The 12,354-nt window shown below is 50.0% G+C and overlaps 2 protein-coding genes across 2 annotated transcripts; one reads left to right on the top strand and one right to left on the bottom strand.

The window, feature by feature from the left end:
* Positions 1 to 763: 763 nt before the first annotated feature.
* On the bottom strand, positions 764 to 1,938 carry QC764_703540 (uncharacterized protein; the record flags this gene model as incomplete). The annotated part of the gene is made up of 1 exon (XM_062950012.1): positions 764 to 1,938. Exon 1 carries the CDS (start codon positions 1,925 to 1,927, stop codon positions 764 to 766), a length of 1,164 nt encoding a protein of 387 aa, XP_062795934.1. The 5' UTR covers positions 1,928 to 1,938.
* A 96-nt stretch (positions 1,939 to 2,034) lies between these two features.
* Positions 2,035 to 5,564, top strand: QC764_0111100 (uncharacterized protein; the record flags this gene model as incomplete). The annotated part of the gene is given in 8 exon segments (XM_062941170.1): positions 2,035 to 2,189; positions 2,233 to 2,407; positions 2,456 to 2,623; positions 2,632 to 2,755; positions 2,824 to 2,883; positions 2,931 to 3,239; positions 3,289 to 4,521; positions 4,539 to 5,564. Coding segments are annotated over 7 exon segments (3,090 nt in total). The 5' UTR covers positions 2,035 to 2,189; positions 2,233 to 2,237.
* Positions 5,565 to 12,354: the final 6,790 nt, after the last annotated feature.

The raw sequence follows: 12,354 nt of genomic DNA, 5'->3' as shown, positions 1-12,354 counted from the left end.
CTACTGGTAGATCCGAGCATAAAGCCTCAAAGATCCTCGCCAGCCGTACCCACCACGGGAAATCGTAGTACCAAGCTCAGTGGAAAGGCTAGGACCCGGATGTAACGGCCTCAAGGCAGTGTATTGCAACTAGTAGGCCACTCTACGAGTACACTGAACTTAGAGAAGAAAAGAAAAGAGAAAGAGAAGGTTTGACAACATGAGCCTCTGATATGGCTGGGCGTGTTGGCCAGTGCGCGATGATAGAAGGGTTCTGGAATAGTGGTCTGCGCGTTCTAGGAATAGCTTCATTAGGGCCGAGGGTTGCCGAGGTCTATGCCAGGGCTCAGCCCGTTACACCGGACACGGAATAGAACCCGGCAAGCGACTTCAATATTCACCAAATCTTTTACGGCGGTTTTACCATGAGAATTCGGACAAGGCTGGCCCGCCCCGAACGCTAAAAGCATAGCTACAGGAAGCAGAGAACGACGAATTTACAGAGGTTCTACAAAGTTTTAACCAGACAAAGCAATCACTTATTTATATACCTTCCCAGTTATCGGTCGTTAGGCCATTTTTTCCTTTCTTCCTACACCCTAAAATCAACGATCATATAATAATCTACTATTAGTAGCCTTGTCCTTCGTGAAATATTAAATGCTCATAATGTCAAATCTTCTCCTTTTATTTTCTTCTCCAAGCTCAGTGTACTCGTAGAGATGGCCCAGCTCGTTGTAATACACTACCTTAAGACCATTACATTCTGCATCCATAAAGAATTTTACCCCGCAGAAGTGCCCGCCCGTCGTCTCTTCTCTCTCATAAACCCCCATGAAACTTGCCACACCAGGATAGCAGTTGGAATGCCGAGTAAGAGGGCCCCTATAGCTGCCCAACCCAGTATTACAGCAATAGAGAACACCCAGAACGCACGGCCGATATTTTGTAATTTAGACTCTCCTAGTCCATGAAACCACGGGTCGTCTGTCGGCACCGAGAGTGCAACTTGCATTGATGACAGAGCGAGGGATATACCGGCAAACAAGAACAGTAGAGGTACGGTCGCTCTCGACACAAAAGCGGTGATAGACCAATGCGGGACCTCGTAGAACCACCAAGTTCGCGCGTGCTGTGGGCGGAACACGCGGACGGCCCAGTTCAGCCACGAGAGGCGCAGCTGTCCGTAGTGATATCGCCTCGCAACGTTCTCATCAGAGAGGTGATGGAAATGGCTGATGAATTTCGACCATTGAAGCCAGTTCTCCACGTCGCCAGGGATAAGGTGTGCCTCTTTCGCTAATTCGAAATCCAGACGGTGCGGCACGAGCAAAGCATATGACCGCAGAAATCCAGTCGCAATCGAGCTGTCGAAGCCCAACTCTTCGGGCATCCCACAAGATGAGTTCTGCGTCGAGGTCTGTAGATATGTTGTCCAAAATTGATAGTTGAGAAGGAATACTGGAACAGGCTTTATATAGATCCTGTCCCGGTGCCAGGTGAGATGGAGCCTAGGATCCTCGGTAGGGACAATGCTTCGACCTTTGACCTTTTGTGTATGGAGCGGGTCGATGTTTCGACCGCATTTCTTCGCAATAAGCCAGAGATTTTCGTAAAGCTCATCGAGGAGCGGAGTATCCAGGTGACTCGAGATATGAATGCGGACTTGGTCGGGGAGTAGTCTGACAGCGGGCTCTCCTGGAACATGCGTTATAGGCCCCGCCTTATTATCTGGCTCGGATTGCGCATTCTGAACAGTCACTTCATCGTAAGGGCTGAGACAATCTCTGTTCGGAGCGGAGGATGGAGGGAAAGGAATATGTGAATAACTAGACATTTGGTATTTTTGACGGTTAAGCTGAGCGGCGAACATGTCCAAGGGCGTCTTTGTGAGGGGAATATCACCAAACCACAGATCCGGGGGGCTGTGCATATTGCAGGCCTTCATCTGATTGGACCCGTAACGACTTGCCACACAGCCGCATCTGGTTGATCAAACGAATAGTTTCATTGGCCTGTATTTCGCCCTATCTTTATCATTTTGTATCGGCCCTACCCCGCTCACCCAGACCACTCTGTGAAGCATAAAACAGAAGTGCCACGGCCTATGACCACCGAGGACCTTTTTATGAGTTGAATTAACCATATTTGCCTATTGTTACAAGCCTAGTGCTAGTACCACTACACTCCTCACACCCGTCATCCCCACCGTGACCGCATGGGTACCGGCCCCCTAGGACGAAGCTAGCCGAGCCGCGATGGGCCTAGCTATATACCTGGTCATCTTCCTGCTCTCGATTGCAGTCCTCTACTACCAGGCCACGAAGAGCATCCCCAGCCGACTCAACTCCGACCAAGCTCCGAAATCAAGATTTGAGCTCGTTCCAGCGTGCGCCAGTGGTTTACCGACGAGGGCGGACGGGATTGAGTAAGCACCTCTAGCGCTACTACGAGTGAAGCTTTCTGACAGAGGCAGTATTATCTTTGTACACGGCCTAGGGTCCAACCCCGACTCGACATGGCGGGCGACGAAACATGCGACGAGACAAGCGACGACGGCCGATATACCTGAAGAAGCGGTGACGGACAACGAACAGTTTGTGAACTGGGTCAGCGACTTTCTCCCTAGTGACCTTTTCCGGCGGTCAGCAGAGATGTCCGCCTATTCTTTTACAACTACGATTCATACTGGAAGAGGGATGCGGTGCACACACGGTTGACAAACCTTGGGAATGAACTGCTTGAGCATATTGGAGGGATCCGGATGTCCGAGAGGGTGGGTGTGAAGATAGACCCAGCTTTGGACTCGACTCTTGGGGCACTGCTAACGCGCTCCAACTCTAGGAGCAAAGCCGGAGCTTGATCTTTGTAGCACATAGTTTTGGGGGGCTCGTGGTTAAACGGGTAAGCTAGAAACCACTTGTGATAACGACGCGCCTAACTTCTAGAAGGCACTTGTTCAAGCCCGAGCTAGTCGAGACTTTGGCCACGTCGCGGAGCATGCTCAAACAATTATCTTCCTGGGTACGCCGCATCGCGGGACCAGTTTCGGCCTATGGGGTTGGCTTGCGGCAAAGGGCCTCCAGCCTCTCGGGTCGAACCCGTCAATCCTGGCCGATTTGGAGTATGATTCATTTTCGCTACACGACTTGCATAAGGATTTTATGGCGGTGGCTCCAGACGATTTGCGTGTATTTAACTTCTTTGAGAAGCGGCCGACACGTATTCTTCGGCTATGGTTCGTTCGGCTAGAGCGATTTGTAAGTATGTCGGATGTTAGCATGGATGGAGCGCTAATAGCAGACACAGTGTGTCCATGAGCAATCCGCCACATATGAGGGCCGAAATGTTCGAAACATTGGGCTATCGGTCGATCACTATGGGCTCAACAAATTTGCGTCGAAGAACGAAAGCTATCAGTCAATACTTTCGAAACTTACCGAATCAATCAGAGCCTCCGCTCGGCCGGTGAAGCATCACTACGCTGTACCGCTCGGGAGGGTAGATACTTATACGGAGCGGGTCGGACTGTCGGCGGAACTCGAGCAGAAGTTGCATATAAGGCATGAGAAAGCAAGCGTTCCATACGCAGTTTCTGTTTACGGATTGGGCGGTGTTGGTAAGTCGCAGCTAGCGCTGGACTACGCCGAGAAGCACAAACTTGATTACAACCCGATTCTCTGGATAGACGCGACGGACGAGGAGACAGTACGATCTAGCTTTAAGATATGTGCTGCGGAGCTGGGACTCACAGTGGAGGGCGGCGAAAACCAAGGATCGATTATTACGGATGCAGGGGTCCGGGCAGTACTTAGATGGCTTTGCGACCGAAGTGAGGCGGATGACGAATGGCTATTGATTGTGGATAATGCCGACGACGTTAGCTGGGGTATCCAGAAGGTCATGCCGAGGGGAAACCGAGGAAGGGTTATTATTACCAGCCGAGACGAGCAAAGTACCAAGTTAGTCGGCGGGACCTGCGAATCGGTCCGTGTTGGCGACATGTCGCCACCGGAAGGGAGGGCGCTTCTCCTCCGACATCTGCAACTCGACGAAGAGCTGGCCCCTGGGGGTATCAAAGACGACTGTGATAGGGTGGTGAAAAAGCTGGAATTCTTAGCACTTGCCATTGATATTGCTGGCGCCTATATCGGTAGCCATTCTCCTTCTGACAAGGCTTTGCAGCGATACCTCGCGGACTATGAGAGGCACCGCGACGAGCTCCTTCAGATGGACTTTTTTAGAGGGTTATTGGCGACGGAGAAGACGGTGTGGACAGTATGGGACACCACGCTCGAGAAAATCGCGATGGAAAATAAAGGCATGCAACCTGATATATTGCTGACGTTTCTTGCACATTTTAAGGGCGGTATTACCAGGATGAGATGTTTCGTCTGGCCAGTCTTGGCATGGAAAAAGTCAAGGCTAATATGGGGGAAGAGGAGAGCGAAGGAATGCCCTTTGAACTCCAACAATTCCTTCCACTCGCTGGAGACAAATGGGATGATTTTCGATATCAGCAGGGCTGCCGTCCACTGCTCCGTTATAGCTTGTTGCAGCGAGTCGACGGGGGGTGGGCTGGCGTGACAATGCATGGCCTGGTTCGGTGGCGGGCAATGCTAAGCCACCGAAGCCGGCCATGGCGGCAGTGGTATATGGTATTTGTTTTAGCAGCGTGCTGTCAGAACATCGAGGAGGAACAGCCTGAGTTCCGTCGACAACTAGTTGGACACTTGCCAGATATTCATGGGAATAATGGCCAGGAACGGGAGTATTTTTTGAGATATCAAAGTTTCATCGGGGCGACAATAGGAAGAATATATTACGACGAAGGCCGGTGGGAGGAGGCCGAGAAGCTGTTTGTGCAGGTGATGGAGACGAGCAAGACCAAGCTTGGGGCCGATCACCCAGATACGCTAACGAGCATGGCCAACTTAGCGTCGACATTTTGGAATCAAGGCCGGTTGGAGGAGGCCGAGAAGCTGTTTGTGCAGGTGATGGAGACTCGGAAGACCAAGCTTGGGGCCGATCACCCTTCTATGCTAACGAGCATGGCCAACTTAGCGTCGACATACAGGAACCAGGGCCGGTGGGAGGAGGCCGAGAAGCTGGAGGTGCAGGTGATGGAGACTCGGAAGACCAAGCTTGGGGCCGATCACCCTTCTACGCTGACGACCATGGCCAACCTAGCCTCGACATTTTGGAACCAGGGCCGGTGGGAGGAGGCCGAGAAGCTGGAGGTGCAGGTGATGGAGACTCAGAAGACCAAGCTTGGGGCCGATCACCCAGATACGCTAACGAGCATGGCCAACTTAGCGTCGACATTTTGGAACCAGGGCCGGTGGGAGGAGGCCGAGAAGCTGGAGGTGCAGGTAATGGAGACTCAGAAGACCAAGCTTGGGGCCGATCACCCAGATACGTTGATGAGCATGGCCAACCTCGCTTTTACTTGGAAAAGCCAAGGACGACACGCAGACGCTTTAGCACTGATGAAGAACTGTGCTCAAGCTCACCAGCGAGTGCTTGGCGACGAGCATCCATACACACTAAAGTCTCTGGCCACCGTAGCTAAGTGGAGTAGTTAGAATGGGTTTTTGTTTAATGTGTCGGCGTAATCGAATCCTGCATCCTATCTTATCTTACCTAATATGGCTGAGCGTGTTGGCCAGTGCGTGGTGATAGAAGGTTCTTTTCTTCGCACCTGTGGGCGTTATGGGCGTTGTGGCTTGAAGCTTTCAGAGGTTCTTTCAGGGGGTTTTCATCCTCAATCTCTGTTCAGGTAGTTTCGGAGACCTCTGAAGTTGAGGATTCTTTCAGAGGTTCTTACTGGTTTGCCAAAATGTGACGATCCCCTGTCCAGAACCTTTGAAAGCGATACCAGTTGAAGGCGAACTTCTAGAGAATGGATCGGTGCAGCTAAGCAGTGCACAACAAGATGTCTCAATGTGTTACGAATATGATGTGGACACCTGAAAAGAACAACAAATTGGGAAGCAGAGACGCGGTGACAAATCAGAAGAGAGGAGAATAGACCAATAGGAAGTGGATCATCCAGGGCATGAGGAGATCATGAATGATCCTTGGGAGTCAGTCATGATCCACAAAGAAACAGAATGATCCAGGTCTTGGCATTAGGCCTATATATATCGAGGAACTAGATAGCTTGTAGATGGTTCCGCAGTATGCAATCAGCTTGTATTCACGGTATCCTGAGTTTTTACATTGAGACATGTTGTTGTGCACTGTTTAGCTGCACCGATCCATTATTTAGTAGTTCGCCTTCAACCGGTTTCCCTTTCAGAGGTTCTGGACAGGGGATCGTCACACAATGTAAGCACAAGATGCCGTGAATACAAGCTGTGATTGCATACTCCGGAACTAGCTACAAGCTATCTAGTTCCTTCGTATATATATCTTTCCTTTCATTCAAATGCTCGTCCAACTATGAGCCCGATCACTCCTAGCACATTGCATCCTCCGATGTGCTCGCTCGTCTTGGCACCATAGCACTTCCATCTGGCTCCCATAGTTTGCTCCCTTACTGCAATACCAAATCCGTCTTTTCTATCGTCCGCCGACGTCGTGTTCGCGGTGTACGCAGAGATGGTTAACGCGGAAAGTTGGGGTTGATGCACGGGCCACACCACCAAGGGGAAAACAAAAGAAAAGGGGTGAAAAAAGGGTGAAAAAAACAAAGCCAAGCTTCAAGCCAAACACCCATCCCGTTTCCCGCCAACCAGCTAGGGTGGGAACTACAAACAGGGATTTCCATATAATATTCATATCAAGGCCCGAGGAAAATCCACGGAAGAGAGGAATCACAAACATTAGAAGCATTGCAATTCGTTTACCCTCCCCATCCCCCCCAAAAGTGCATCCTGTGCAAATCCCAAGCCATCACATACACCAAATCGTGGAAGTCGGCAGTGGCGTAGATATGGCGGACGTGCCGTTTGAAAGCCGCAGGAGCAGCAGAAACAGCGGAAACAGCAGATATTACAGGGTCCACGGCAGATGTAGGAGCAGACGGCAAATCGGAGCAAGACGAAAAAAGCGGGCGAGAGGGAGAGTTGCCCCTGAACCGAGGCCGGGCAAGGAGAGGGGAGTATCCGGAACCAACGGCCGGCATACCAGTTCACCGCAGACCAGGCCCAGGCGTGGAAGCATTTGCAAGAAGCCGCATACACATGTATGATGACGGGGAACCCGGGGCCACATTCGGGGATCAGGGATGATGAGGGGGCCGAGGAAACAGCCGAGGAAACAGCCGAGAAAGGGGAGGATAGGTTAGACCCGGACGGAACCCCGGCAAATGGCCAAGGTATGCGAGGGTTAGAACGATGCGTGTTGGAATTTTTCATCACATTGTTGGACCATGCCATTGGCGACAACGAGTTTCAAAACTCGTTATATAGCTGTTTGGCCGTGTTGGGGATCGACGTCGCTCACGGGTGGAGGAGCGCGTGGGTTAATACGCCCCGGTTGTCCGCCATTGTGACGGTGGCCCGGATGTTGGTGTTGTACAGGGCCGAACAGGAGCGGGACGACGAGATCGAGCAGCGCCGAGCCGAGTGCGAAACGCAGCAGGAAGCGCAGCAGAACGCGAGGAGGCATTTCGACCGGGTTTGAGAAATGGTCCAGCGGTTCATGACCATCGCCGCGTTCCACGGACAACCGTCGCCGATGGATTCGATATTGCGGTTACGAGCATACGGCAAGGCGATCTTGTACGGCAGAGAAACTATGGCGTTCACGGCCGCGCGGCTGAACCACCGCTCATTTCATCCATGCAGCCATCACTGGGACCGAGCTTCTTGCGGCCATCGCCGCATCCCACCCTTGGGAGTGCAAATCTCACTGATGTCACCACGGCTGAAATCTATTTGCAGCAAACTTCCCGAGGCCGTCTCCCTAGTACCTTAAAGGTATGAGTTTCCCGATATGCTATAGGGAATCGTTCACTTTACTCGTAAGGGCGTCCACCTTAATGCGGTCCGTTACCCCGGCCAGGTCTGCAAGCTTGATGAAATAAACTGGGAGTATAGTGACTTTCCTTGCTTTAGGGCCTCATATAAACGCATAGACTTTCTAAAGACGTCCGTCGTTATATCTTAACCCTCAGGAGGGAACGCCAGTTAGTGTATTCGTCCTCTTGGTCGCGGGACGTTCCATGGCCTCGGCCGGTAAAGACAGGAGGTTCGGTGCCCCTGGACCTGATTTGAAATGTGGAGTTGGCGACCTGCTGCGGTTTCGTCGGCGTCATGGTGGTCGCCGGGGTGTGGGTGGGCGTCAGGGAGGGGGAAGGGGTTATTGCCGGGTCTTGAGCATAGGGGGCTAAAGCATCATCTGGGATTTGCCCAATTCCGAACAGCTCTCTTTGCATTTGCCTACCAAATGCACCAATGCGCCAAATGCACCCACATCTTGGTATGTGGTATGCCGCTACACAGCCTTTTGTTGCCACTCATGATTCGAGAAATCACAGATTACTGACATTGGAGTTTCCCAGGCTGAGTGTTACCACAACAACAGCGCACTCGTCGATGGAAAAACTACCTACCGTTCGTCACCCCCAAGGCTGCGGCTCTGGTGGTTTCGGCTAACAAAACATTAGACATATTCAGCACCACTGATCAGAAGTGGAGGAAGATATAAAAATCGTGGGACAATAGAATTCCTTCCGTGTCAAGTTGGGGGCTCTCCTTTTTTTATTTAAGTAAGCTCTTTTTTCTACTAGGTTTTATTTTTCGGAGATAAAATGTGTTTCCATTCCCCATAAATGAATACATCAGTAAATGAACAGATTTAAGGATCTTAAGGCCACTATAGATTACTAAAATAAATTAAACCTATATTATTCCAAGTCCTAAACGCGGCGAACTGAGTTCAGCTCCTAAATAATTAGCTCTCGACTCTCCCTACAAATTAAGCCTAGAGGGAATTTTTCACTCAAAGCCTAGGCCCGACTATATATATAGGAGAGGGCTCACAGTTCTAAATTACATTAACTTAAACGCCGCTAATAAGCTATCTCCGGAAATGGGAACCAATATTCCCGACATCTTCCTCTTGTGTTCAGGGTGTAATTTCCAGCCAAATGGAATGACGATGTCACGGGTTGACAGGTCAATGGCAGTGGTACTCGGCTAAGCCACATAGGCCCCTCGCCACCAGCGCTGCCAACAAGTCGATTACATCCAATCAAGGGAATTCTGCGAAGAAGTCATAGTTCAGAGCCTCCTCGCATCACTGGCCTTGGTGACATATACCACCATTTTGGGGGATCCATACCTGGCGCACGGATCTGATGGTGTGTATATTATTATTGTTCCTACTCCGCTCTATCCTAGATTAAAAGAGTGTGCCGGTCCTTCTGGTGTTCTATACATAGGGAAAACCGTGCCTTGTGGGCTGGATGAAAACCTATGTCGGTATGAGATAGGAGACGGTATTTAAAGAGAAATTATACAGACGGTTGCAAAATAAGAAAAGGCCCTATTCGACCCTGAAGACTTAATCGCCTTCGACTTCGGATTCAGCCACTTCCACCTCCTCTTCCATAGCCTCTATAGCCTCTAATTCCAGTCTCCTTGCCAGTTTATATTCCGCCAAGCGGCCTGAATCCATCAGCCAGCCCAAGACCTTTCCTAATAGCCGTTTGCTTTGAGTCCTCGCGCCTTGAAGTGTAATGCTGAGGTCTCGGTGTGTTTGTATCTTTGGTTTTGGCCAGGTTCTAGGTTTCGGTGGTATTGGGAACCATATGACAGGGTGCTCGACTGTTTCTCTGCCCGCCCCGCAAGTTCAGTACGGAGTGGATAAGCCAGGGACCTTCTGCTTGAATAAGAAGTCCTTCAGACCTATTACTCCTGTGCGCGCCTAGACTAGCAGAGAGCTCTGAGCCTTGGTTAGTTTCTTATGTTTCATTAGGCTCTGGTCCGTAAATAGAATGTCTGGAGACCGCTCGTCTGTCATCCCTGCTGTCCGGCCTTCAACCTGTTTTCTCCAGCGGATTTACCATACCTGGCACATTGCGTTTTCTGCCGGGGGTATCTTCTGGCTCCCTGACTCGACCTTATTTTGAGCAATCCATTGATCAATGGTCATGGCTGCTTTCTTGATAACTGTGGGTTCCTGTGGGTGGATAGAACTTCGGCCTGGTCTCCGTTTCTGGAAACGCTGGTACAGTCTGTTGCAAGCTTCTTGAATTATTCGTCCCGGTGGATATTTTGGCGGCTCTGGTCCCTTGCCACTTTTTAACGACGGCTGATGGTGTGAATACTGACTTTTGACTTGAACTTGAACTAAGAACGAAAAGACCATTCCAAATACACTTCGAGGGGAGCCTTTTATAGGCATGTAAAATCCTATTTGTCACCAATGAGAGGCATAAGTAGGTCAAAAGCCGATACCATTGCCAGTCTATCAACGTGATCGTACGATGAAGTAAACACAGAATTATGCCTTCAAAATGGCTTCTGCATTTTTCCATACATGTCGCGATGAAATCCCTGGATGTTTGACACTACCGTAGGAATACAATTTGGAGGGAGGCGACTTGCCCGATTCAGACGAGTTTGCGCTGTAGGGGCTGTACGGTAAACCAGACTCTCCAACTTCTCCCAAGAAGTCGACTGTGCCTTTGGCCTTGATCCTGATTCATTGCACACAGTGGAAAAAAGGTGAATATGGTGGGTGTCACACGGTAAAAGCCAACCACCTACAGCCACCACCAACAACACTGTCGATACCACCGCAAGGAGGGGTAACTGCACGTTGTGAACCAGTCGTCAAAGTGAGGCAGACAATCAGAAGGCATGGCGGTTATCAAAGGAAGCCCACTGGCCCTGTATGATATTGGAGGACTTGGCAGCGGCCTGAGGCCAACAAGGGCACGGGCCAGGCAAGGGAGGATAAAATACGCGTTCAGGATCACCAAGACTGTATTTCCTTCTTCATCTTTCAGTATCACGCTCTTCGAGGCCATTGAAGATTATTAGCCTGAATTGAACCATGAGTTCCAAGCCCTGATATTGCAGCCCTTGTCACAGTGGGGGTTGCAATTCGGTGATTGTATTGCTTGTCCTCATTGTCTTTCAAAGCTAGAGAACCTCCACTATATTTATAAAGAATCCCATAAACGGAAGGAAGAAATGAAAAGAGAGCTGGCAGCCAACTTGGGTGTTTCTGTTCAGTTCGACGCGCATGAGGGCTGAGCGCTCCCCCTGCCCGGTCCAAGACAGCGGCTTCTCGCCACCTCCTAGAAGACAGGTTTCAAGGCTTTGACTTTCTGGAAGATTGGCGGCAATGAGCATGGTTTGACCGATGGTCTTGATGCCTCCCATGCGTTCGTTGGTACCATTTGATTCGGACGTGACGATAGGCGTTAGTTCGATACCGATACCTTCGACGGCGCACCATTGCTCAAAGTCAGACTTCCTCTTGGCGGTTGGAAGCGAGATAAATGCTGCATCTTGGTCCATTCTTAGTGTGAGAGAGTAGAGCTTCGTAAAGCGGCAGAACTCCAGGCACCTGTGGCCGCAGAAGATAATGTGTCATTACTTTCCAGTTATCATTACTGTGCTAGTTAGTGCAAATCAGGCAAGTCATCTTCCTCTAATATCGTTCTTGCATCTGGGATCACTGAACACTTGGACTTAACCGAAAGCCGTTAACTAACAAATCGAATGCTGCCTTTCGGGTGGGTCAGTTTGGCCATAAGAGCTATTTCTTGAGTACAGCTAAGACCGGAGTGTATTGTAGGGGTGTAGTCGTTCAATTATCGGGGCCGGTAATAGAATGTATTTTCGTTTATAATAAACTTAGTATTAACGTTGTTATACTATAAATTAGTCTATATTTTAGCGAGTTATTTACCCTAAGACTTAGAGTCTAAGGTGCTCTTTGCTAAGCTCCAGATTAATTCTACCTAATTAACGTTTAAGAGCCTCCGATTATTACCGGCCTTAGTAATGTATATTGAAATGGTGAGATAACACACAGAAACAACCACAACACCACAGATATACCCTCCACAGGTCTTTGGATGAACACACCTGCATGACAGTGACTCGCTCGCAGGCCGCACTTCACGCAGGACAAAGAAAAGACACTATGGGCTCACAGGCCACATAATAATCACCAGATTGGTCTGATCAGAGGGCCAGAACTGCCTGCACGCGTGCAAGGCACAAATTTGAAAAAGTAAAAGTCGATGTCTTGTCTAAAATAGAATGTGAGAAGCAGATAGCTTATATACATGACCCCTGAACCCCCCGAATCCTCCAAGAGCCCTACTTCCTCACTCATACCCTCAGGCTTGTGGCCGCACCCCAAACTAGCAGGTGGTCAAAGCTCGGTCAGCTGGGATCAAAAGCC

The sequence above is a fragment of the Podospora pseudoanserina genome (assembly GCF_035222485.1).
Source record: "Podospora pseudoanserina strain CBS 124.78 chromosome 7 map unlocalized CBS124.78p_7.2, whole genome shotgun sequence".
Lineage (NCBI taxonomy): Eukaryota > Fungi > Ascomycota > Sordariomycetes > Sordariales > Podosporaceae > Podospora > Podospora pseudoanserina.
The sequence above is the reverse complement of the archived record's forward strand: the minus strand, read 5'-3'. Positions and strand labels throughout refer to the sequence as shown.